This window comes from Cuculus canorus, chromosome 8, assembly GCF_017976375.1.
Source record: "Cuculus canorus isolate bCucCan1 chromosome 8, bCucCan1.pri, whole genome shotgun sequence".
In the NCBI taxonomy this organism is placed as follows: domain Eukaryota; kingdom Metazoa; phylum Chordata; class Aves; order Cuculiformes; family Cuculidae; genus Cuculus; species Cuculus canorus.
The window spans coordinates 17157051-17183078 of record NC_071408.1 but is presented as its reverse complement, the minus strand read 5'-3'; the positions used below and the strand labels follow the sequence as shown (position 1 = coordinate 17183078).

The 26028-nt window shown below is 40.0% G+C and overlaps 1 protein-coding gene across 5 annotated transcripts in view; it reads left to right on the top strand.

Moving 5' to 3' along the window:
* LRRC7 (leucine rich repeat containing 7) overlaps positions 1 to 26028 on the top strand; it is a 178395-nt gene that overhangs the window by 132600 nt on the left and 19767 nt on the right. For 2 of the 5 annotated variants that reach the window (XM_054072701.1, XM_054072698.1), the window contains exons 14-21: positions 1693 to 1792; positions 2532 to 2656; positions 7624 to 7824; positions 16008 to 16119; positions 16343 to 16523; positions 17521 to 19198; positions 20938 to 21087; positions 25584 to 25703. In XM_054072701.1, coding sequence (XP_053928676.1) covers positions 1693 to 1792; positions 2532 to 2656; positions 7624 to 7824; positions 16008 to 16119; positions 16343 to 16523; positions 17521 to 19198; positions 20938 to 21087; positions 25584 to 25703 — 2667 coding nt within the window. The remainder of the gene's footprint in view (positions 1 to 1692; positions 1793 to 2531; positions 2657 to 7623; positions 7825 to 16007; positions 16120 to 16342; positions 16524 to 17520; positions 19199 to 20937; positions 21088 to 25583; positions 25704 to 26028) is intronic. The other 3 variants (XM_054072699.1, XM_054072702.1, XM_054072700.1) reach the window with 3 other exon arrangements.

The window sequence follows — 26028 nt, the reverse complement described above, 5'->3', positions numbered from 1 at the left end:
AAACTTGTTATTAGTTTTTCCCATGCTTTACTCCATCTATGCCTCTATTCTTGCCATCTTCCTTTTCCTGTCCACGTTCTATTCCTGCAAATTTTTAATTCTCTTGAAGTCAGTGTGGGTTTAAATGTGTAGAAGATGCACAGGAATGTTTATTCTTGTTTTGGAGAAAATTCTCATTTACGTTCCTTTTAAATTTAAGTCTCCCTTTCTTGCTTTCAAGAGGTTTGGTTTCACTGCTATATATTCTTTAAAATTCCATTTTAAAACAAATTATATAACATGAACACCGAGAAAAGTAACTGCTCAAGCCAGCATCTGAACACTAAAGTCCAATTCTTTCCAGGGTTAGTGGGTAGAATAATTTTACACTTCCATAATTCAAATCCAAGTGGAGAAACCCTCCCTCTGCACAATGTTAGAAATGCTCAACAAACCTGACAGTTTTTAACAATCTCAATAAATTCTCATAATCTCATCTTTCTCATTTTGCAGTTATGCCCATGGTCAGATATTATACCTTTTATGCTGAAGTTGATGAGGATAATTCTTCAGCAGCCAATTATCATACTTCTGGCAATTAATCCATCCTTTTATCCATTTGAAAGAGTCATGAGGATCCGGTCCTGCAGCTGCCTATTTGCAGCAGGCCATGCGCCCATGCCTGTGCTGAGCCGTGCTGGGTACAGGGCCACTCGGAGCAGAGCCCATGAATGTCCACGGCACATGGCCCAGCAGACTGGGTTGTTTCTTTGTCAATTTGTCAGACAAACTTCCTGACTCCTGGCCAGTGCATGCCATTTGGCCTTGCCCTCGCCCTCGAATCAGAGCAAAGCCAAATGCAGTGCAGTCAGTAGGCTGACGTTGGTACACACATCTTGCACTGCGTCCTAGGTGAGCTTTTAACTTCTATAGCTTAACAAAAACATTTAAAGCTGTCAGGAAGGGAGACTAAGTGGGAGAGATGATACAAAATGATGAGTAAATTTTAACATGTTGAATTAGGATTCTCACCTTCTTCACTCTAATTTCCATTAGAAAAAAATGGCATGACTGCTCAGCCCAGCCACTGAACGTACTCTTTCCTTTAAAATGTACCATATTTTTTAGCATTTTGACTTTTCTACAGTATAGCATAGGTTAATTTCTGTGAAAATGAACTATGATAGTCACTCCCAGATGCTACATTACAGGAAAGAGTAAGAAAAAATAATCGATTGAAGTAAAACAGAAAAGTAGCATCTGAATATTCAGAGTGTCTCTATGTAAATTCTCCATTACCTTGCACTAAGTTTACCCTCAGATGAACTGATAACTCTCATGAATTTAGTCCTTGTTAGTCCTATCTTAAAATAGGTGACAGCCATTACGTGGGTGTTTGAACTGTGTATTTGCAGCTCTGTTCCGCTGATCCCTTAGTTTCCTCACTGGTATGTCTCTGAACATGCAATCAGTATTTCTGCTGTTTAGTGTTCTCCTGTTGATCCTGGTGGGAATTACAGGAATTACAGAAGTAAGGAATGGGAGGGGAGACATTTCCATGAGATTGATATTTGATTTAGCCCATGCAGAAGTTTATTTTTGTACAGAATTTTTGTTAATCTTGTATTTTCTATTTACCAAGTGCTGAAATACCATCTCGGTTCATGCACGTGCTCTAAGTTAATAGTTCTTTGTTCTGCCTTTCCTGTACAGTCCAAGGCTCTCATTCCACTGCAGACTGAGGCTCACCCAGAGACAAAGCAGAGAGTACTGACTAACTACATGTTTCCCCAGCAACCCCGCAGTGATGAAGGTAAAACGCCATCAGCAGTTCCTACAGAGGCAAGGGCACTGCTTGTTTAGAGAGTGGAGAGAAAAATAGAGGGAGGAAGAGGAAGGGTTTTCAGCCATGGTTCTGTGTGTGGGTGTCTCTTCTCACAGGTAAAGCCAGTGGGGCACACAGAGCAGGCTCTGTTTTGCCATACACAATGAATCCTCTTTGTAAATTATTCTCAGGCCAGAGGATTTGCATTTTCTCAAACATTTTTTTATTTTCAGAAGAATGGCTTTAAATAAATAATTTGGACCTGGGGACTGGGTGTGTGAGGTGCATATCCTAGGATATACCTTGCTGCCCTGAGGCCACGCTGTTGGCCAGAGCCAGCTCAACCTGCAGAGACTGGACCCATCTGGGAGTGCGGGAGAGTGATCCCAGTCCTGGACTGGGGGGTTTGGAGCTCTGAGCCTGGCAGCACTGAGGGTTAGGCTCTGCCATAGCTACATTAAGTTAGAGAATTTGCATACTCCTCCTCAACTCCAGATCTGCCGCAAAACACTGTTGCTTCCCATCACTCCCATTTCAGTTTGAACATTAAACTCTGTTTGTCATTGTTTGTCTCTTACCTCTCTCATTGCCCCCCTCAATGCTTTTAAAACAATAACCCAAGATTACAGGATCAGCTAAGAACACAACTTTTTAGATCATTTCCAGTCATCTACTGGGTGTGCTAATTACTTGTTCTTGTGCATTGCTGTTTGCAATTTAACTGTAGATTTCCAATCAGACAGTGATAGTTTTAACCCTACTTTATGGGAGGAGCAGAGACAGCAACGTATGACTGTTGCCTTCGAATTTGAAGAAAAGAAGGAAGAGGAGGAAAATGCAGGGAAAGTTAAGGTAAGTTCTATTTGGTTTAATCTGGTAATTACATATTATGGACAGGGCCCGAATTACAGATCTTGAGTTGAACTATTTTTGTGTTCTGAATACCTGAATAGTACTCATCACCCTGTTTCATGTACAGCAGCTGCAGAAGAATAGCATATCTGTTCTCCCTGGTGTACGTTACCAATTCCTGCCTTTGCTGTTGTTGGTCAGACAGCAAAACTTCAATTCCATATGCCAATTAGGCCCATGACCCTAATGTTGGGCTTCTGCTGTGACTGGTGTTTTGTCACAAAAACAAAATTAACACAAAATGATGAAAGACTTGGAATTAATGTCCAGCCACCTAGTTCTACAGAAATATTTAGATCACTTTGTGGATTCCGTATCCCTCTCAAAATGGAAGTCAACAAGAGCTGTGCAACTTCATGGAGTTACACGGGAATGTGCAGTAGAGAGGGTAAAACTCATCAGTTTTGTAATCTACCAAAAATGAAGATCAAAATATAAGTATCCTTCCCCAGTTATCTGAAGTGAATGTAGTTCCAGAGTTTTCAAGTGAGCCCTTAATCAGTTATGTTGTTAGAAAGCTATTGTGAGGACAATCTACATTTACATGGCATGAAAATTTCTATTTCTCAAATCTTATGAAGGATTTATTCCCAGATCACACTTCTTCACTGCATAATTTTTATCATAAAATGTATTGCCAGAGACGAAAATCATATGAGGAGATTTAAATTGTATGTTACTTTAAAAATTAACAATACTATTGTTAATAAGTACGTAACATTCCATTTAGATCTTTTTGGAAATTTTGGATACCTGACTTTTGTAAACAGACATAAGGGACTCTGCTGCTTTAGTAAAACAGAAAATGAAGTAAAACAGTAACCTTTGTCTCTTAATATATAGATTAAACTGAAATTTTACCCCAGATGAATTGCAGGATTATGGGTCATACATGGAAAACAGAGAATCTGGGAGAGTTTTGTATTGTTCTGGCACTTCTTATCACCATTTTCACTGTGGGTAATATGACTGTCCAAATGTGCAAAATAATTGAACTGGTAACAGAGAAACAGAGATCAATTTCTAAGCTCATAGAAGAACGTAATTGTATCGGATGTTATTTTCAGGCATTATTTTAAACATTGAAATGTAATATATTAATTATAGCATTTAGATAGCCATTTTGGTTTTACTATATTTAAGAACACTATGAATGACTGAAACAAGTTTTACTTTTGAGTAAACCATTCTTGTAGAAAAAAAATATATCCCTCACCCACTGGATGGTGTTCCTGTACTTCAGCTCAAAGGCTGCCGTCTGCTGTATGGAAAACGGGGAGGCAAACCCAGCCAGGGAACAGTGCCACATTTTCAGGTTTCCTAGAAGCAGCACTTAACAAAACTAGCTGACCTGTGCCCGTGCAGTGAGATGTCTGTGTGTGGTGTGAGCCCAGGCTCCTTGGCTTCCTGCTAGAACTGTTCGGGATGCCACGGATGCTTTGGTTGCAGTGCTTCTTACCTGGGCTGTTTGCTCATCCCTGGCAGCTGCCACCAAAGTTGTGGTCTGTGCGGCATAGTTTGTATTCCCAGAGATGTGTGTTGGCCGGCTGCAGCCTGGGCTCCGCTGCAGGACAACAGGAGAAGGGCAGCCTGTGGCCACTTGTGATACCGGCAATAAGAGTGGTTTGGATGATGTCCTCCAGGGCTACACCTCTCTGTAACATTGTAGCTTGGCTATCTGAAGATTGAGATAGTCCAACTCTAAAATATATTTCCCAGAGTTCTTACTTACCTGTTCTCCCTCCCGTCTGCAGAGAGTGGGTATAAACCGATGTTGTAATACATGAGTCTGTTTCTGCATGAGATTCCTCCACAACCTTATAAAGCCCAATGTTCCTCTCCTCCATAATGATCCTAACGTCTTCTATTCAGATCAAAACATGAAATTTTGCAGCTAACGCTATAGTTATTGCTGCTACAGAGAAGAATTATTAAATGAAAAGTTAAGTGGGGAGCTAGGAGCTGGTCAGATATTTCCTTCTGTGTACCTTGAAGAGTGCACCTCTCCTCTCTTACATCTCAGTGTATACACCAGATGCTCATAGATACCTATAGTTTGTAAAAACTGAAAGTAGAGAAATAAAACTATTCAAACCTGCAAGACCTTGCCAGGCTATGAAAGGAAAAGATTTCCCACTGAAGGTGTGTGAGGGGGGTGTTTCCTATCATGGAAAATAGCCTTTTTGCCCAAGTGACAAAAAAAATGAGCTCAAATTCAGTTACTATTAATAAGATAGAAGTGCTCATTTGCATCCTTCTGGTATGTCTGTGATCTTTGTCAATAATGTTAATTCATGTCCACATAGAAGTGTTGTAAAGACCTCTTTGACTGAACCGTTCACCAACCTGGGTTTAGGTGCATGTGCATGGACTAAAAGCTGACTGATGGAGCCTTTTGAGAATTTGGCACGTGTCACTCCATCCATGTGTTGCAGTAGGTCTTAGGGAAGTTTTTAACGTGTATTTTTAGCAATTTCACCAGACTTTTTTTAGGTGAATTTGAAGGTTAACTTAAATTATCAGTAGGCAATGACCACAAGCACAGGTAGCATTTTATAAAACCATGCATGGTTTTTACTTTCTGATTTTCATAGTTAAAACTGAACTCCCAGACAGCTGTATGTTAAAACAGATTTGGTAATTGAAATTGTTCAATGACTTCTTCCGTCAAGAACTTTGAAAGCTCTCTTTTCAAGGTCGTGCTACGATTGATGTAGCATTAAACGTACAAAAATGGTATCGACAAGGAGTGCAGATTTCCTCCACAATGCAATGCAACATATGTCTAAAACAGTGGATATTGCCCACTGCGGCTGCCAATATTTTCACTCTTTGATATTAATATTCACAGTATTATGAAACTCTTGCTGAAATACCTATCTCTGACTTTTCTGTCCTGTGGAAGTCTTTCAGTTAATTTTCCCTTGACTAGTACTTACTGAGGATGTACTCTGTAATTTGACATTTAGCTATGTTTGTCTGTAGACCTAATGCTTAAATCATGGTCTGTATTTTGTGAAAAAGAAATTGCCTAATTAGGCCATATGTAAATACGATTTCTTTCAACCGTAAATCAACCAGAGCTTTAGTAATGCTTTACAGACTTAATTTATTTTTTCTGTTGAAATTCTTTATTGACATATGACATCATAGTCATACATTTTAACGTTTTATGTTAAAGTCATGTCAGAAACTATTATCCGTAATGTTCTATATTCTATCGTGGTTCAGAATTGTATTCTAGTATTTCATGTAGTTTTATTTTACAAATCAATCATGCTTTTGCTTCTAAAATATCCCCATCAACAAAACATATTCATTTGAATTCGAAATTATATTTTTCGTACTCGTTAGGGATTTAAAATCCAATGGCAATATTAGTGAGTGAGCTACTAAAACTAAGTTCCCTTTGCATACTTCATGCACACAAAGAGGTAAAAGCTGCTAGTGATAAATGCTTCTGATTACTTAGCACATAGGAAATGTGGAGTAATTTCAGATTTCACAGCCTCATAACCAGGAGCAGTTATCCTGACGCACCCAGCTTGCTCTGGGAGCTGTAATTTTACTTCATTGAAGGATTTTATTGCATTTCCACCCCAAAATCAAGCCCAAAGAGAGTTGCAGGCTCAGCCAGTGCCTTCTGCGTTTTAGCTGACTGTATTTGGTGGCTGTTAACATGCACCCAGCAGTGGGCTTGCCGCTTTGCAAGGCGTGCTCTCTGCCAGTTGTGAATCTCAAGTTTGGTGCTTAAGCCACAACTGTCTTTCACTGCTCAGAAAAAGGCAGAGGAGATAAGGCAGGTTTGCAGTGTGAAGGATGGAGTTGGGAGGGCACGGGGAATCTGTGGAGGAGATGTCCTTGTGCTGAGATGCAGGTGTCTGCCACAGGCTGGGCTCAAGGGACAGGTCTGCACTCTCTGCAGAGCCCAAGCTGCCTTGCTCCATCTGGATGCACACTTCAGTTTCCTCCACATCTCTTCTCACAATGCCATGTGATATCCAGCAGACAAAATAATTCCATGACCAGGGGAGGCATAAGGAGAGGTCAGCCTTATGTATGTCATCTTTCCTTCTTGGATCATTCCTGACATGGTCATTTGCTGCACCTTCTCCTCACAGCAGTTTGCTGAAGTGTAGTATCGTGTGAGATAATGGGAGGTGATATCACCCATAGCTCTTCCCCTTTCACTCAGCTCTGAGATTGCATGGAGTTGTCTTCAAATTAGGACTGCTCTGGACTTGGGAATGTTTCTCTACTGCCAAGTGATAACAATTATAAACTTAAAATATGGAGATTTCTAGAAAATCAGTAGGTCTGTCAGTCAGTCAAAGTACTATTCGGCGTGACTTAGGGTGACTTTTCTGTAGTGGTTTGAGCCTGTTTTCCTGTATTTTCCCTGTAAGGAGAGAGTAAGATACACTCGAGTGAATGTATGTACATTATACATCTCAAAGCACAAAGAGCTCCCAGTAGATAAGATCTGTTCTCAGCTGCCGTAGGTAATTCAGATTAATTCAGTACAGTGAACACAGCTAAATTAATTCTGCATTTACACCAGTGTTGTTTTGAAAAAATATAACTAATATGTCAGTAGTCTCAAGCAAAGTGTAGAATTAAAATACAGTACTCTCACAGGGTAAAAGATAGGCTTGCAGGGAACCATTCCCATCCATTATTTTATGTCACTGAAATTCCATTGTAGGTTGACATAGTGTAACTGAGAGCATATTTCAGTCCTAGAACTTAAAAATACATGAAAATAGCTATATGTAATGCATTACCTCAAATAGATTAACTTAAAATTTGAGGAGTTTGCTCTTAGTCATAATACTGTAACCATGGTTTTAGTTTGCATGCTGTTTTCATTTTGTATTTGTGCTTTAATTCTTTTTATGAATGTTCAGGTTGAAATAAATCTAAAACGTTATCCCACTCCATACCCGGAGGATTTAAAGAATATGGTAAAATCAGTTCAAAATCTGGTGGGCAAAACAAGCCATGGAGTACGGCCTGAGAACTCAACACCAACCGTGAACAGTGAACAAACTGTGAAAGAAAAGTATGAGCACAAGTGGCCCATGGCACCAAAGGAGATTTCAGTGGAGGTAATGTAAAAGGATCGTTGTTCCTCTCAAGAGTTCGAGATGGGGTTTTAACATAGCTCCACCAAATGATATTCTGAATCTGCTGTGAACTTCATACCTAATAGTTTCTAGTTTCATTCCATAAAGTTAATTTAGTTCTATATCGAGTTGCTGTTTTCCCCAATCCTACTGAGTTTATCAGACTGAATTTTTTGTTATAAATCTACCTAGATCTGAATTCTGGTATTGATATATACAAGCACTCTCCTAAATTTTAATGATATGAGGGACTTGCATATTAGCAGGAGAATGGACCTGATTGTGATTTACATCTCAGACTTAAGTAAGTGTATTTCTGCATCAAATATGCTAATAACAAATCAGGTTTTTTTCTTTCTGTCCTTCCTAAGCCATTAGATTTTGCTTCTTCTGTTCACATTGCATGCAGCAGATAGCCAATTACCCTTTTCAAAAGTTAATAAAGTCGAAAGGAATGCTTCCTCAACTGCAGAGAACTTTAGATCAGGCACTCTTGAACCGTGACTTACAGCGAGTTGCAGAATCTAGCCCTTAATATCTTTGCCAGGAGTGGATCAGTATGCAGAGTAACAATGTCTTCTAACTTGAATACAGTCACTGAAAGGTAAATTCCTATATCCTACAGTCCTGTGCAAAGCAGATACAAATAGATGAAGCTTGGTCTCAGAGGGCATCTACTTGTTAACGTTCACAGTAATGACTTACTTTGTACAGGCACAATTTATAAATAAGGGAAATCTCTTCCCCTGGCAGTACGTACTGATAATTTCTAACTTGGACAGGTCTGCAACAATACCAGTATTCCTGAAAATCTTTATGAAGTCTTAATGGTCAAAAGAAATAAACGAGGAAAAAAAAAATCAAATTGTCTTTTCCCCCTTTTGTTATTTAAACATATGATAAATTCATTGTCCTTGAAATATCCCTGTCTCTGGCTAGTCACATATGCATGAATTTTTCTTCCTTGATTTTCGCTATCCTTATACAGAGTGGCTATTCTCACATATGCAGCAGTTGCTGTAGATGCTGTGTCAGTTCTGTGTGGTTTATTTACAGTTAAACATTTTCATTTCTTAAAAAAAAAATCTCTTAAGATGGCTTCAGAAGACTTTCTTCAAATCTAGGCAGAGTTTCAATTAGTACTTAAAACTAAAATATTTAAGTTAAATTGTTCATGTTTTTATCTAAATCTGAAATCTTAAATTTCACCATGATTCCTTTAAACCCATTGGATTATTTCTTACTGTATATCTGGGCTTTTAGCCAACTTATGCATGAGTATTTGCATCGTCTGCTGTTGTTGCTGAATATATGCAATTTACTTTATATAATATAACTTTTGAACTTGAATATTCTTCATGGATTTCTACTGGTTTGAATGATCCCTACTGTGAACCCACACATGTTATCTGTCTAGGATTGAATTGATGTTGTCTGACAAAGACATTAGGTATTTGGTCTTGTGGCTGTGTCTGGTGGCGTAGGCATCAGAAATAGGCATTTGCACTAGTTAAGGTGCTGGTCAATTGAATGTTAATTGTTAAACTAAAATGTGAAGATCACAATTAAATGAGCCACAGCAGAGTCCTGAGAGTATCCAGAGTCCAGTCATACCTCCACTCTGCAAGTAGAGGGAAAGAGTAGATGGCAGCAACACCATAAATGACCACAGTTACTTTGAAATAAATGCTTGGGTGACCCCATATTATGCTCTAATACAGAAAAAGGGGAAGACAAGTTTCATTGTTATGTTTCATTCTTTGATAAAAATGCATTCACTTTTGCAACAGGAGAACAATCATATCTAGTTTTTCTGTGACTGTACCCGAGCTGTTAATTCCATGAGATGCACAAGCAGCATTCTATAAAGAGAGTTGAATTGCTGATGACCCTGTGGTAATTCCTGTAGTGCAATTAAATAATGTGATTGCAATTTCCTATTTAATTTTCTGCTACAAGCAACTGATGTGAGTGCATGACTCTTCCCATCTATCAGTAAAGATGTTTTTTTTCATCCTCTATTGTTATAATAGTGAAGATCGTAGAACTTTGTCAGATTTTAATTTTCGTGGTGTACTTAGTCAAGACTAGTAGCACAACTATCTCATCAACCAAAGAAAAGAAAGAAAATATTCTTGTCGTTCATAGCAATAATGGCATTGGGACGATTTTGTGGCTGTAAAGCAGGATGATGTACGCATTTTCCTTTCTTTGGCTTCTTGCTTGAAGATAAAGATGATGTATGGGAAACAGAAGAAAAAGTCTGGATGACTTTCTGAATAATATTAGCATTATTTCAGTTATAACACATTAAATAAAACATAAATAAGCTCCATTTGCTTCTCAGATAATTAGGGGACATGATCTAAAGCCTCAAGTTAAATTAGAGTTTGAAAATGCAGGTGTGTTCTCATATAGATTAAGACTGAAGACAGTTTCTAATAACAACATAATTTAATTTCAGGTACAGTGCTCATTTTTTCATGGTCAGAGGCCAGATAAGCTTGTTATTTTCTGATCTCTTTTGGATTTTCTTGCAATTTATTTGCACGTCTCTACACAAAGCTGTTTCTAAATAATTAAAGGGAGCATCTGAAATGAGTAACAAGCTACATTTCAAATCTTCATCATCCTAAGTAATTTTGAAAGATGTCCGTATTGGACAAGAAGTAGTCTGGGATGACTTGGTGTGTTGTGTAGCCCTTCCATGAGGAACAATGAGAAATACCACAAATGAACAATTAAGATCTTCATAGTTAATATTCTTGATATGTATGGATTGTCAAATAAATTGGAAACACATCTATATCAACTGCATCTTTGGGTTAAAAAAGAGTCTTTGCTGGTCCAACTTACAGCATTCCATCCTTTGTGCTAAGTCCTGGGAGCTTTATTAATACTGTGTAAAAAAGAGAGATTGTTATTGTTGAGTGATGTGATGCAGATGCAGACGCAGACAGTAGTGCTAACAGCTAGAAAAATAGTGCCTCAGCTGTATTGGATCTTCTGAGACATTCATCTCATCTTAGTCAAAATAAGACCTCAATCATTTTAACCTTTGACTTTGCTGCTCTGTGGGTTTGGGTTGTGGTGGGGGTGGAAGAGACTGTTCTTTTTGTTTTCTGTTTAATGAAAGTTTCAGAGACTGTCTTAAAGATCATCTCGCCTTTTCAGGAAGACTTGCACACTTTTCCCCAGGATGCCTGGCTTCGGTTCATTCAGCTGATGTGTCCACAGTGGGAGCTGTTTACCTCTAATGAGATGCACAATGACAGTCTCTCCTGACTGAGAGAGAAATACATGCTGAAGATTTCTTGGTTTTATCTGCTTTAAGCCCATACCTTGATAAGCTCTTTGCAACAGAATTACGTGTTTTACCATGAGTCAGAAATATCTTCGTTATAGAGTTTTGGATTCTCCATGGCACAAAAGACCTTTACTGAGGTTGTGATCTTGCTGCCTCCTTCTCAAAGGAGAAAGGAGGCAGTGAGTCACTTGTCTGGACGTCTGACTCACCAAAGACCTTTCTTCAGATAGGATGTCAAATGTCTTTAAGTTCATTTTGAGCTTCTTTGACTTCTGGCTGACCTTATCTAAGTGTCTGAACTGGAAGGGCTTCCTCCAAGATAAAGCCCACCTTCCATAGAATCAGTCCTGGACTGACATCACTGGACCTCCTGAGGCTACAGCTTTGTCTGTCCCCACTTGCATGGGGACTCAGGAGGTGCAGTATTCCGTGACTGGGCTTCATACAAACTTGTATACACAGAGCACAAAGGCCTGGTTTATGTTTGATGGGCCATGAAGTGGCTTTTTTGCCAGAGGCTGGAAACTCTCTCTCTTGGCAGCAGGCTCAGTGACATGTATGCGATTGAGTGCGTTTCCATTTAGATAGAGAGCAACAGAAACTTGTTTCCTTCAGAGATGGGAGAACACAGGGAGTGCAATTCACATATGTGGGTGTTGTAACTCAGGGCAGTGCTGAGTCCTCTGTCCTCACACTGGAGACCACATACAGAGCTGGACAAGAGCCTCTCCGTGGTTTATAACCAAGGCTGATGTTAGAAGGTCTCCCATCCTCTGTAGCACATGACTGATGACTCAGTGGATAAGCATCAGCAGTTTAACTTTGCGGAATCCTAACCATGTTAGCTAACAGATTTAGCCATATGGGATTAAACTACTGGAAATGGACATTTTCATTCTAAAATACATCTTTGTAGACAAGGGATCTCTAACTTTGATTTCTCTGGTGATAGGTAGTTCTGGAGAGTTCTTGGGTGCAGCCTCTTGGCTATATTTCTGATCACCTGAACAGACGAGGTTCCTCCAGCCAGTTGCTGCAAGGCAAGCAACTGCAAGGCAAGACACAAGTGCCAGAAACAGTCATTCTGCCCTACCTGATGACAACTTTTTTCCAGGATCTATGTCTTTCCATGTGGAGTCACAGAAGCTTCCTCTGCCCTAGTCTGTACCTCAAATGATTATATCTCCTTTTAAAGCTTTATTATATATCTGTGATTGCCTACTGGACATGAAAAGGTGAGAGGTCATTGCATCAGTGCTATAATGTTGTGCTGTCTGCTGTATCACTTCTGCAGATGGGAAGTGTGTTGGGGTTCCTTTGTTCTCCCACTTTTAGATTCCATATCCGCATTCAGAAGTTTTCATTCCGCTGGTTCAGTTGTATTAACATCCTGTTTGGGACAGCCTTTGGTTCTAAGGGCTACTTAAACCAGACTTTCTGGAAGCTGCTGTTGCAGCCAGAAGAGTGGGAGAGATTAAAGAACAGGTGGAAGATACTCCACTCTGCTTTCTTCTGGGATAATCCCATGTTTTGAGGGGACTCTCAGTGCCTTCCTGGGTTAGTGGCTGAATTTTATTTAGATCAGTCTGATAATTACTAGCTTAGACAGCAAAATATACAGAACTGTGGCTGCCTTTCACACTCCGAGCTTCAGATAGAATTAATTTTGTGATTTTTGTTAGAATTCTATTTATTGGGACTTTGGAACTATTGACATACAGGCTTCTGCCATTTTCTGAGCAGATGCTGTCATGTGGGTGAATGACTCAGTGTGGCTTTAGTAGAGAAAACACATTGCTAACTGTGATTCTCAGAAAGGTGCCTGTGCCTTAGGTAGCCTTGCTTGTAGCTAGGATATTTTGATAGCCACCTGTTTGCATTTCTTCCTACACTGTCTGTGATCTTCATTCTTCCACTGAAGTTTTAGAAAAATCTGGACCAAGTAACTTTTGCTTTAATCTGTTTATTTCCTTGCTTCTGCATTTCTTTACAGCCAGCCTGTCATTCTTCAGATTGACCTAGGCTTCTCCAATTTAGAAGTGCTGCCAGCCTTCTACGATTATTTAGTTGTCCATCTGGAACAGATCCATCATTAATGGTCCCACGTTCCTCTGCTTTTTCTGTGCTGTCTGCCCTGAGCCCCAGTCTGCTCTGTTTGGAGACTTTATATTCTTTGTAAGCAGACTTTAAGGGTTAGATTATTCTAAAAATTCCATCTCTCTACACTATAATTTAATGTTCTTGTATTATCAGCATGAATAATAGGTGATCTTTCTCTTTCCCTGTTATTTTAATAGGTTTTACGATGTGTTTTCTCTTGGGAAACAGATCACCATATTTTTCTGTCCTCCACCTGTATCTTTCTCTGGTTGGTGCTAAGAAATAAGTTCTGACACAACACAGTTTCATTTATCTCTTCTCTTTGTTCTTGCAGTTGGTCCTATTAATAATACCTTTTTTTTTGTATTAGTGACCTTTTTGTTCGTGGGCTTGTAAGAAAAAAAATCCTTTTAAACAGAGTAGAATTAAATGGAATATGGTTTTGATTTTTTACAACATATTTCACTTTCATAGCATCATGGCATAGGCATATTCAAAAATGCGAGACTAGTTCTTTCAAAAGTGTATTGATTTTTGTTGGTCTAGCTGGATTAGGGGCCAAAAAAAGGAAAAAAAAGAATATAACAGAAAACTGATTTCAGGCGCCTGAAATAAAAACTTGTGTTTGTCATTATATCCAAGATGGAACTACTGGTCCTTCCTGTCATACAGCAAATAGTTTTACTTTTATCTTACGACTTTTGGAAGTTTCATGGGACAATATTGGGGTTCTAGGTTCCAGACAGAGAAAATACAGAATTCCAAAAGAGTCCCCTGTCTGATACAGACAACACTCATAAATCGACTCTGGAAAACCCAGACAAGAAGGATAAAGAAGAGCATACAAAAAGCTCAGAGGTACAAGAAGCTTAGCATGTACTGTTCTTCAAAGGTGGAGAAATTCACACTTTGCAAATGCTGTGCACTTTTTTATTTCCTGAAAAGTGTTTTTTTTATGTTTGTACATTGCACTAGAAATTGATTGCACTGCACTGGAAAAATGCTGTTGCACTATCATTATCTTTAAGTCGTGTACAGTACTACTGTTATATCAGAAATGCCATGCACAACAAGGGATCTCTGCATGTAAAGGGAATTTAAAGTCTTGAATATGTTACACTATGAAAGAATCAGCATGTGGCCATTTTTGCTTAAATGTTAGCACTGAGGGAGTGGAGTGAATTAAATGGGCTGTGAAGGCACCTGTTCTTTGCTCTTTTGATACGGTACTATCTCCAGTAGAGCATCAAACGCAGAAGGATTACAGTATCTGTTGTGTAAATGTAATTATATTCTTCAAGGATAAATCACGTGGCAAATGCTTCTACAAATCTTTGTTTCCACTGTTACTACAAAAAGTAGTTAATGGAGGGTAAGCCTCTGAACCTTTTCTACTTATGACTAAAAGCAAGTAAATTTTAAAAATACTGTAGCACTTAACGTTTTAATAATGTGGGTTTGGTTTCGGCGCTTTCATTTTAAATTGTTTCTCTGAATATTACATCTCTCTCCTTTATTGACTTCACTCTGCAAAATCATTTGAGTACCTTTAACAACAAAATGTCAGGGTACAGAGATCCTCATTGTGTGTCCATTAGTGTAAGTTCCCTCCTAAATGTGTTTCTTCTAACCATTTCCTTCCTTGTGTATTCTGCTGATTATTGATTTTCTCCTAATATCTGTCAAAAACTTCCTCTTTTTACTAGATACTCTCCTTCTCCAACTTCCATCCTCTTCACAAAATAGCAGCTCATCCTCTCACTTCCAAGATGATGCATGTTTCTCATGCGCCTCCCCACAAGGATCTTAATTGGCATTGGCATGACTTCGCAGTGTTTCCAGGCCCATCACCACCAGTTCTCTTTCCATTACATTCCCCCGAGTCCATGCACCAGGAACCACAAAGTGGGTTTCCCATTTGCTCCTTCTTCCAACTCCCTTCCCCTCCTCAGGGCAGGGTTACCAGTATCATTCCTCCACTGAGTGTCATTCCCTACCCTGTCTCTCCAAGACACCCATCTTCAGGTTAGCACCCTTCTCATTTCTGAACTTTCTTCCAAGGATAAGAAGATTCCCTGTTTGTGTCTTCATTCCCTTCTAGCTAATTCTGCCCTAATTTAAAACATCTCTTTCCAAGACTACATCTTCCTTTCTTTCCACTTTTTAACTCATGTTGTTTTCAGTATGTATGCTCTTGCTGGCTAGAGCAGCACAGCAGTTGTGTAGGGCAGTCTTTGAAGGTCAAGATTTGCTGAACTCTCATTGAAAAGTGTATGAAATCTGAATCATATAATTTAGTGAAAAACTCTTTAGAAACAAAGTAATTTTAACTAAGTATGCCTAAAGGGACAGTTGAATCTATTGAAGGCCTTGTGCAACACATAAATGAATGAGGAATGCTTATTCATGAAATAAGAAGTAAAAGAGTACTCTAATTTTTTTATTTATTTCTACTGGCAGCTTGCATTTTGTGACCTTTACTTCATCAAAAATGTCTACATGGCCTTGGTGTATTTTGCGAGTCCCATCTGTTTTATCCATGTTTTCAGAATGAACACATCACCATAATTTTTACAAGTATTTATGTGGGACTAATTAGAATTTTCAGCTGACGAATCAGCATGATTAGACTCTAGCCATATGGTGGGCTTTTGGTGTGTTGTCACATTTGTGAAAAGAAGGCTGTGAAATGTTTGTTCGTTGCAGTTTGAAGTGGATTCTGTTTCCTATGTTTACTCTACATTATTATATTCCTCAGGATGCTTTTGGACATCCTGCCAGTGAGATGAGAATAGGGGAACTTCGTCCTTCCATGCCAGAGACTCCGTTGTACCCACCCAAACTTGTCCTTCTGGGTAAAGAGAAGAAAGGTACTCACTTGACTTACAACCTTTTAGATGAAAGCATGTGTAATGTACACAGATAGACAGGTAACTTAAGATGTTTAAAATCACTCTGATTTTAAGATATATTACATCCGTGTTTGTGCACACATATATATATATCTCCATAGTATCCATTAAAAATTTTATTTCTCTGGAGTTTAGTTTTCAAGTGCAACCTCCTAAAATTGTTTGTTGTGTTTTGTTTCAGAATCAACAGATGAGTCTGAAGCAGATAAGATGCATTGTCTGAATAACAGCGTTTCCTCAGGCACTTACTCAGACTATTCCCCTTCCCAGGCTTCCTCAGGGTCCTCCAATGCGCATATTAAAATGGGGTCCTTGCAGACAACGGCTAAAGAAGCAGTAAATAACTCCTTATGGGGGAACAGGTGGGATCATCTTTCTTAACACAGCTTCTGGTCACCTTTCGTCTTAGGTTGCTATATGCATTTGAAGTGATCATACACTTTCTGTTAAGGCATTTCATTAAAACAATGCAACATTCTTACCCTGGGTTTGCAGAGGTGTACATGGCTATTCAAAGCCGAGGCTGTGCAGAGTTGGCCACCCATTCATACTCTCTAAATGTCAGTAATTCTACAGCTGTTTTTTCAACTATGTGCTATAACCAGATATTAAAAGGGTCTAGTAATTGAGCTGCAGTTATTCTCTGTGTGGTCCTGAGCTGCAGCTGGCTATAATTTAGTGTAAGTAGCAGAGTGTATGTCTCTCATATTATTGCTGTCCTGAGCCTCACTCTGCCCTGGACCTGAAAGAACAACACAATTCTTTGGAAGTTGTGATTTGCATTGGCTGTCAGCAACCTGAAAGTGCTCTTGTACCCGTACCAGGAATGCCCTGCCCTGTCTACTCTTACCATAAATCATTTTATTGTAGTTCCATCCTAAATGTAGTTACATCCACAGGCTCTTCCCCATTAAAGAGAGGCTGGAGTCTTCTCATTGGAGAGGCACAAAATCTTGGTGGTGAGAACATGCACAAGCTCAAACTGGTATTTTTGTTTTGAGAAAGAATAATGTAAGTGTAAAAAAAATCTTTGCCTGCGCTCACAGAAGATTATTTTTAAAGCTGGAAAATATGTTCACCTGGGTTTATATGAACATGGCATTGAGCCACCCAGGACTTCTGAATGACTCCTTCATTTCTCTGTGTATGTATTTACTGCATCTGTACTCCAGCGCAAAAAACTGCTGCAGCCATTTGTGCCAAACTGGTGGCACAAGGTGCACATCTCATAGTACATCCAAAAGCCAGAGTATAGATGGGACAATATTAAATTTCTTTAACATTGCGTCTTTCTGATGGTTGCTTATGTGCTCTAATAGAGGACAATTTATCTTGTTCCATTCTGGTTTGTTTTCACAGGCTGGCACAGTCATTTCCACAGCCCCTTGAAACAAAGCCATTGCTGAGCCAGCGGGAATCTGCTCCTGCAGGGAACCTGCCGCAGCGCACCGACAGGCGCCCACTGAGTGACACCTTCGCCGACAGCTGGAATGACAGCTCGCACTATGATAACACAGGGTTCGTTGCGGAGGAGAGCGCGGTGGAGAATCCTAGTGCTAACCACCTCCTGAGCTCAAAATCTAGAAGCACATCTGCGCATGGACGCAGGCCATTGATTAGACAAGACAGGATAGTTGGCATTCCCCTGGAGCTGGAGCAGCCAACACTCAGAAACACACATGAATCTGAAGTGCCTCCTCCCAATCCTTGGCAAAATTGGACCAGAACTCCTAGTCCTTTTGAAGACAGGACAGCTTTTCCTTCCAAACTGGAAAGCACCCCCACCACCAGCCCTTTGCCCGAGCGGAAAGATCATGTCAAAGAGTCTCCTGAGATGACTAGCACTTTCACTCCAGGAATAGCATGGGAATATCATGATTCAAATGCTAACAGAAGTCTCACAAATGTCTTTTCACATATCCACTGTCGCCCAGACCCTTCCAAAAGTGTTATTTCAATCAGCAAGAGTACAGAACGTCTTTCTCCAATGATGAGGGATTTGAAAACTAACAAATTTAAGAAGTCACAAAGTATCGATGAGATAGACATTGGTACATACAAAGTGTATAATATACCCTTAGAAAACTATGCATCTGGTAACGAAACTGTAGGAACCCACGAGAGGGTGGACAAGCTCCTGGGCCCAGAGCACGGCATGCTGAGCATGTCTCGCAGCCAGTCAGTCCCCATGCTGGACGATGAGCTGCTGACCTATGGCAGTGTCAAGGTGCAGCCACAGCAGAAGTCATCTGTCACAAAGAAAGTCTACCAGTTTGACCAAAGCTTCAACCCGCAGGGAGCAGTGGAGGTCACAGCGGAGAAGAGGCTACCGCCACCTTTCCAGCTCAACCCTGAGTACATTCCCCAGCAGACTAAAAACTTGCCCCAGGAGCTGGTCAGTCCTAGAGCCTACCACGGCTATCCCCCTGTGGAGCACATGTTCTCCTTCTCCCAGCCTTCGGTGAATGAGGATGCAGTCGGTACTCCCTTTGTGAGCCAGGGGTCTCGGCCGGGGTTCTTGAGGAGAGCGGATTCGTTGGCCAGCTCCACTGAGATGTCCATGTTCAGGAGGGTCAGTGAGCCCCATGAGCTGCCCCCAAGTGATAGATATGGCCGGCCTCCGTACCGAGGAGCCATGGAGCGCCAAAGCAGTATATCAGTCTCTGAGTCTCAGTTCCTCAAGAGGAACGGCAGGTATGAAGATGAGCATCCTTCCTATCAAGAAGTGAAAGCCCAGACTGGAAGCTTTCCAGTTAAAAACCTTACACAAAGGAGGCCGTTGTCTGCAAGAAGCTACAGTACAGAGAGTTACGGCACATCCCAAACCAGACCGGTTTCAGCGAGGCCAACAATGGCAGCGCTGCTGGAAAAGATACCGTCAGACTATAACTTGGGTAACTATGGCGACAAGCCTTCCGATAGCAGTGATATAAAGACAAGGCCTACCCCTGTGAAGGGAAATGAGAGCTGTGCTAAAATGCCCGCTGACTGGAGACAACAGCTACTTAGACATATAGAAGCTAGAAGGTTAGACAGGGTATGTTTGGCATTTCTCTGCAATTAATGCCTTTAGTTGTGTGTTTTGGTATGTCAAACTATTTGCACGTACAGTGGTAACCACCAGAATTCCTAGTAATGAAATTCCTGCATTGGAACTGGTCCACAAAGAGGTCTGGGGTGCTCAGAAGCAGCTGGAGTGAGGGGTTCCCGGATAAATGGGTGATAAAGAGTCGCTGCATAAGTAACGTACCACAATTCGCCTTACTAATGTAGTAACTGCTGCAGCACATAAAAATCTCTCCTTATTGACAGGTGTGAACGTGCTGCTGAATTCCACCACTTCAGTAATGATTTGAGAGCTTTAAAAGATGCTGGGTACATCTTTGCAATAAAAGGCAATAAAGAAAAAGGTCACAGATACAAAGTAAAATGATGTATTTTAGCTTTCATACCTCTGTTGGTGGAGGAGATTTAAAGGTAGCTCTGAAATTCAAAGATCACTAGATATACACTGCCACTGTTTTTAACAAGGAATATGATTATTACTCCTTTTACAGTAGGAAGTGATGCTTATTTACCTTCTATACAAAACAGTACAGTACTCCAGTGCATGATTTCTATAATGATCTTGACTATTTAATGACCTGCTTAATGAATTGAATTTACTTCGTAATCTGAAGTGGTTGTGAAAAAGTACTGTCATGAAATGCGTAAGTTAGTTCCAAAATGTGTCCATATATCTATTTTACGCTAGATACTCACAAGTTTGGTGTCAATATATTCATTACCTTCAAGTTGCTTGGATGTGTTGCATATTAAAATATCGTTAAGGATCGGATGGGTAAACTTTATAAACTGGCTTGAAGGCTGAAGATTTTCCCTCATTTCAGCCATTTTCCTTGTGTTATGTGATATGGACTGGGAAATATCTAATACTTAGGCAAAATAGTATACCCCAAGTAGAGATGTTTCTGGTGGAAATGAACACTTCCCAGATGTTGTTTGTTTAAGAAATAGCTTACAATGTGTATTTGCTTAAGAAATACTTTATCTCATGGAAAGCTGACACTGGTGATTTTATGTAGTTGGTTCGCAGTGATCCCTGCAGGTGCCAGCCAGATAGGTTCTAGTTGTTTGCAACATCTGATAAGCAAAACTCTATGAAGCTGGGATGTCTGATGGAAGTTTTGCTGATGAGAACACCTGGGCACTGCAATGCAGCAGCTCCTCCGGGAGAAGACGCTGCCCACCTGCCTGCAGCCCACGGGATGCCAGTCTGTGCAAGACCTGGGTGCCTGCTGTGCTGGGCCCAGCCAAAGCTTGTCCCCACGGGCAGCTGCTAGCCAGGGAGCCTTCGCAAAGCTCATGAGATGGTACACAGCCACCTCATAGAGGGCTTTTTCCTCTGCCTTTGATGCTCTTTTATGCTAGATACAGGTTTTCTGGCCCACCTAAGGTTGTGCAGATGTACCAAAATTTGGCCGTATTTGCAAAATAAAGATTTGTACCATGTTATATAATGCAATTTTCAAACTACAGATAACAACATATTTCATCTGCCGTCAGCGTTGAGTCTTTTATGGTATCCATTTTATGTATAACTAGCAATGTATTTGCTTCCGTGTGACCCAGTGCATGCATCAAAAAGCTATTTATTTCTTGGTACTGTTTGTTTGCTTAAACTAAAATTTTGTGAAATTAACCATATATGTGTGATACTTAATTCGATGAGCATGTGTGTTCATATCCTGTCACGTGGTTGTTTCCTCTACTCAGACCGCTGCTTACAAACACAACACAGTTAGCCTTGGCATGCTGCACTCTGGAGGGTTTTCAGCAATGCATGCCGGCAGAAGCATGACTTTAAACTTGCAGACTAAATCTAAATTTGAAAACCAAATGCTTCAAGAGCTACCTCTACCGAAAGTAAGTATGGGATAGCCAGCATATACCAGCATTACAAAATAAATTAATAATACTCCTTGCTTTTCCTTTTTTAGCTTTTGCCTACTATTCATGCTTATATTATACCCATCCAAAAAGCAAAGATGATAGCAATAGTTTTCCTACTCAATAATCTTGCTTTTTGGATTACGTAGCTCACATGGCTGTCATTACTGCTTTCTGCTGTCCTGTTACAGACTGATGCAATCATTTTCTCAATGATTTAAGCTGTGCACAGAAATGGAGAAAGGGTTTTGATTTGTGACTGTTGGATCTTAGTAAAATTAATGTAGAAATATTTAATATGCATTTAAATAGGCTCCAGGAGACAGGAATCTTAATATTTGAAAATTAATTGGGTATGCTGCAATAGTTGATGAGCTTTGAAGACATGCCTACCACACCTAACTTTAAACTCTTATTGAGTAATACTTACAGAAAGAAAATAATTTTTTTTCTGTTTACTTTACAGCTATTAACAATATATTGTTGATAAGTACATACATACAAAATTATACACGAACAAAACGGTTGATGGGAAAAACACCTATGACAAGCCAGAGAGTGACATTGCTGGAGTATTTTCAGACTGTCAGAGAGGATCTGCTGAGACCTTGTTCTGTATCATGTACGGTCCCACCAGAGGCACAGCAGTGGACAGTTGCCAGACACTTGCAGGCAGTCACACTGTTTCGGTTGCACAGAGTGGCAAAGGCTACTGCAGTGTTCCCAGTGACACGCATCGTTCAGCATTTCACTGCATTAGCATCAGTAGCTGTTGGTACAAATTAGCAACATCTCTGTGAGTAATTAAAGGGTAACAGAGCACAGATCCGGGTGCGGAAATGTTATCATCTGTGCTGTTAATTGCTGAGCTGGCCTCAGGCGTGGAGCGACCCCCGCCAGCTGGCGCCCTCCCAGGCAATCCCTGGCTGGGAATCCGGAGCCAGCACTGCCCAGAAATTCCCAAAGGAATGTTTCAATGCCCAATTTAAGAGTTTAGATCCGAGTCTGTTTAGGAGAATAAGATAATGCGATGTCAGCAACAAGACCAGATTGTGCTGGCTGGCCGGAGGACATGCCTTGATACTGCAGAGCTTACTAATGCAACCACAGGCATTGAACACCGACTTTCCAGGCAAAGCTGTGGCAGGTTAACAGTGTGCAGAGACATGCAGAGGTCATTGTCAGGTTTATTCTGTTGTAACTTATTTTCCATGCACCGTTAACTTGTTAACATCATTTACATCTCCCATTCAGCTGTCCCTGGATTTACAAGTCCTATCGTTAGTGTGTGCTTCTCTGTTGTTCAGTTGATGACATCTAGGTCAGATATCAGCCGTAGATGTGTGTCTGTTTGGACACAGCTTTCTAGTGTTGGTCATACTGTTTTTTTCTTTCAAATAATTTGTTTGTCTCTTTGGGCATGTATTAATTCTTGTCACAAGTCTTTGAAAGAAGTCCATTTGGCATGGTCTCCGGATAATGGTAATATTTTCTACACACGTTTAGGAATAAGGTATTATATACCACTTCAATAACTTTAGACTGTAGATGAGTATGGATACTTATATATGGATATCTACGGAGTTTCATGAATCTGTTTAGGGTGACATGTCTTCTGTGAATTGTTCTGCTGCTTTCACCAGCATTTCATTGCTGCATACCCATATACAATGTGATGCTGAACTACATGAGGGAGGGTTGTATTCTGTTACTGTACTGTTGGGAAAGCGGTGAAAATGTATTGTTGAAACATAAACTGAATGTTTGCTATTGTTCTAAAGGATTTTGCATTTCTTAATGAATCAAGGCCACAGCAGCTTAATATTTGCCTCCTCTTCTTGCTCTTTTTTATGGCCTAGATTCAAGAGAGTAATGAGTGAGGTCTGATTGTCCAGTGGAAGATCAGGAAATCAAGTATAGCAATTACTTATTTTGAGAAAGTTTATTACATCGATTCTACTCCCTGTATGAAATGTTTGAACTGCTGGTTTTCATTTTTTACCTAGACTTAATAGCTATGTGATTTGTTTGCAGTCTGTGCGCTGTCAATGAATAATATTGCAAGTAGAGAAATTCATTTTACTGCACAAAATGAAAAGAAAAAGCTGTTATCGCAGAATTTTCCTATTTATTGAGAAAGTAGAAGGCACCTTCTATATTTTTTTCTTTTCCATTTTGAGTGCAAACTCGCCTATGCAGGTCAGGCAGTCACTTATAAGAACAGCACAGCATTGTCTGCAGTGACAAAAGAGACACTTTTCAGAAGAATGCTTTTGATTTTAGGCATCCATCTCATTTTTTTTTTTTTAAAGTTTATGGTTTGGTGCACTTCATTCTCTGAAGTGTATGGTACCACCTCCCTTTAGGGATAATAAGTGTATTCACATGTATCACTTGGGAGAAAAACTAGAAATTCCCTTAGAAGGCTGCCTCACTCTGTCTCTGCGTGGTGAGGGCACGTAGCACGTTGTATAAACCCATTGCACAGCAGGGCCTCGGGCCATGTGGGTCATGTCACATGTGGGTGACTCTGAAAGGGATGACTTATGTTGCAAAGGTGATTGCCTTTTTTTCCTCATAGTTTTTACTACTCCGCAGAGCAGAAACTTTTGTTATTATATTTTCCATTGTAGAAGCTGCCCTGGTCTCAGATGATGTACCCCCATTTGGATGAGGATTACGTGGGGACATGTGACAAACAAGGCAGAATGGCTGATTCTTGAGTTTCTTTAGACACAAAGAACCCTCCCTGCACCCAAACTTGGACCCACATTCTGCTCTAGATGAGCAGGGCTCAGTACTGAGCTTGGGACCCCTGGGCTGGGGAGAACCCTTGGCACTGTGTTCACAGTCCCAGAGGCCTGTCCGCATGAAAAGGCTGCACTGCGTGTGAGGGATTTGAGGTGTGTCATCAAGTTTCCTGCCTGTTCCTACACAAGTGTATGGCTCTGGGCACAGGTTTGGTGTGTTGGAGAGAGCTGTGCTATCCGAGAGAGCAGCAGTCCTGCAGCATCAGGCACTGGGACCAGTGTCTGGTGAGCTGTGAGGGATAACTCATGGGAAAAGTGCTGACACCCTCATTTTGCCATTTTTAATATGTGAAAAGAAAGCTCTACAGAGAGGTCTTGTAATTTCAACAGGGGAAATGTTTTACTGGTGTTTTTTATTATAAGGAAAATCACATCTTTCCTGTTTTTTGCAGGAAGACTTCTTGAATGATGAGAGATTTTTAAGGAAAGTTTTCTTTGCTTTTCAATAAATAGGATTGATTTTTTTTTGTTTACTCAACCTCTGAGGACTATGATTTACTTCAAAATTTACTTATATTAATTTTGAAAAGATTTTTAAGTTTGCATTAAAAAAAAGTTCTTAATTGACCAGTTACCAGCTTTAATATTTCAGAGCAACAGTTTAATTTGTTCTTCATTCATGGAAAGAAGTCTTTCATTATGTTTTTAATCTAAGCTGAAGAAGAAAATGCTTGAATGACAGAGTGGAAGAATAGACATTTTTTAATGCAAATTGCCTTTAATCAGCACTGAAGGAACAGTTAACTGTCTTAGCACCACAAAATGCTAAATGCTGTCAGTGGTAGCACAATGTTGGCATTTTGGAAAGTGGCACAAAAAGCCATATCCGTGTTAGCAGAATTCTGAGCTATGGTAAAGAAATACAGAGAGACAGATAACAGCAAATTGGGGTGGAACACAGAAATTACAAACATCCTCAACAGTGCTGAAAACAGGAGTGAAAAAAGACAGGAGGAAAAGTGACAAAGAAACAACGTGAATAAAAGGAGAGAGAAATGAAAAATAATCACAGAAGTATCAAGCTCACTCAGGAAAATTTAAATGAGTGTTATGTCCATTCCTATTCAGGAAAGCATTTAATTCATGGTTAATATTGTACAGCGATATCCTGGTAACTTAGAACAAAACCAGCCACAGCCTAGAATGATGTTTGTGAGAAGCACATTACACTCAGTGATACACAAAGCATGAGGCGACGGTAGTCAGAAGTTCAGTATTGCCATTAATGAATATTTTCTCAAGAAAATATAAGCATATAATTTAATCTTGTGGCAAATACTAAGGAATTTTTGATTCTTGAATGACCAGTAAGAAAGTTCTAACTCAAATCATTAATGGCAGCCTGTATGCTTAAATATGGAACTTTGCCAGAATTTATTTCTCTGAAAATAATGAGTTATGTTAAATGAATTTTCTCTTTTCTCTCATCATTCATTATTCTCATTATTTCTCTTACTTATCTTTCAAGATCTCCTGCTTGCAGAGAGTCCCACAGCAATATAATTACACATTAATGAAATACCATAAAAATGTAAAAGGATTTCCATTTTAGCAATAACGTGTTACAGTTTAACTGGGCTGATTACTGACATAAATATGAAGAGAGCATTTTCTGTCATGGTGTGACAGTGACTAAAGGCTGCCCTACCATTTCTGCAACAGACCCCATCACAGCAGAGCAGCATCCTGGATAACGGGCAGGAGGAGGTGTCTGTGACCAGCCAGTGGAATCCCTACCCGCTGGGGCGACGGGACGTGCCACCGGACACTGTCACCAAGAAGGTAAGCAGCATGAGCAAAGGAAGGAAGACAGGTTAATGTGGACAGGTTTGGGAAACACTTGGTTTTGTTTCAATGTTTAAAGCACTAATTATTATGAATTAAGGGTGGTGTTTTCATGCCTGCTACCTGGTTTTATATTTATTTATGCAGATGCTAGAAGTTACTTGTGTAGTGTGTGAAACGTGCACAGTGGACTTGGCGGATATATTCCTGCATGTATCAGATAGCGGTCAGCTCCCTCTTGTCCTGAAAAGACAGGACACGCATCTTCATTGAGATTTTTCACTTCAATTACATTCTTCAGTTCATGACAAAAAATAAATGT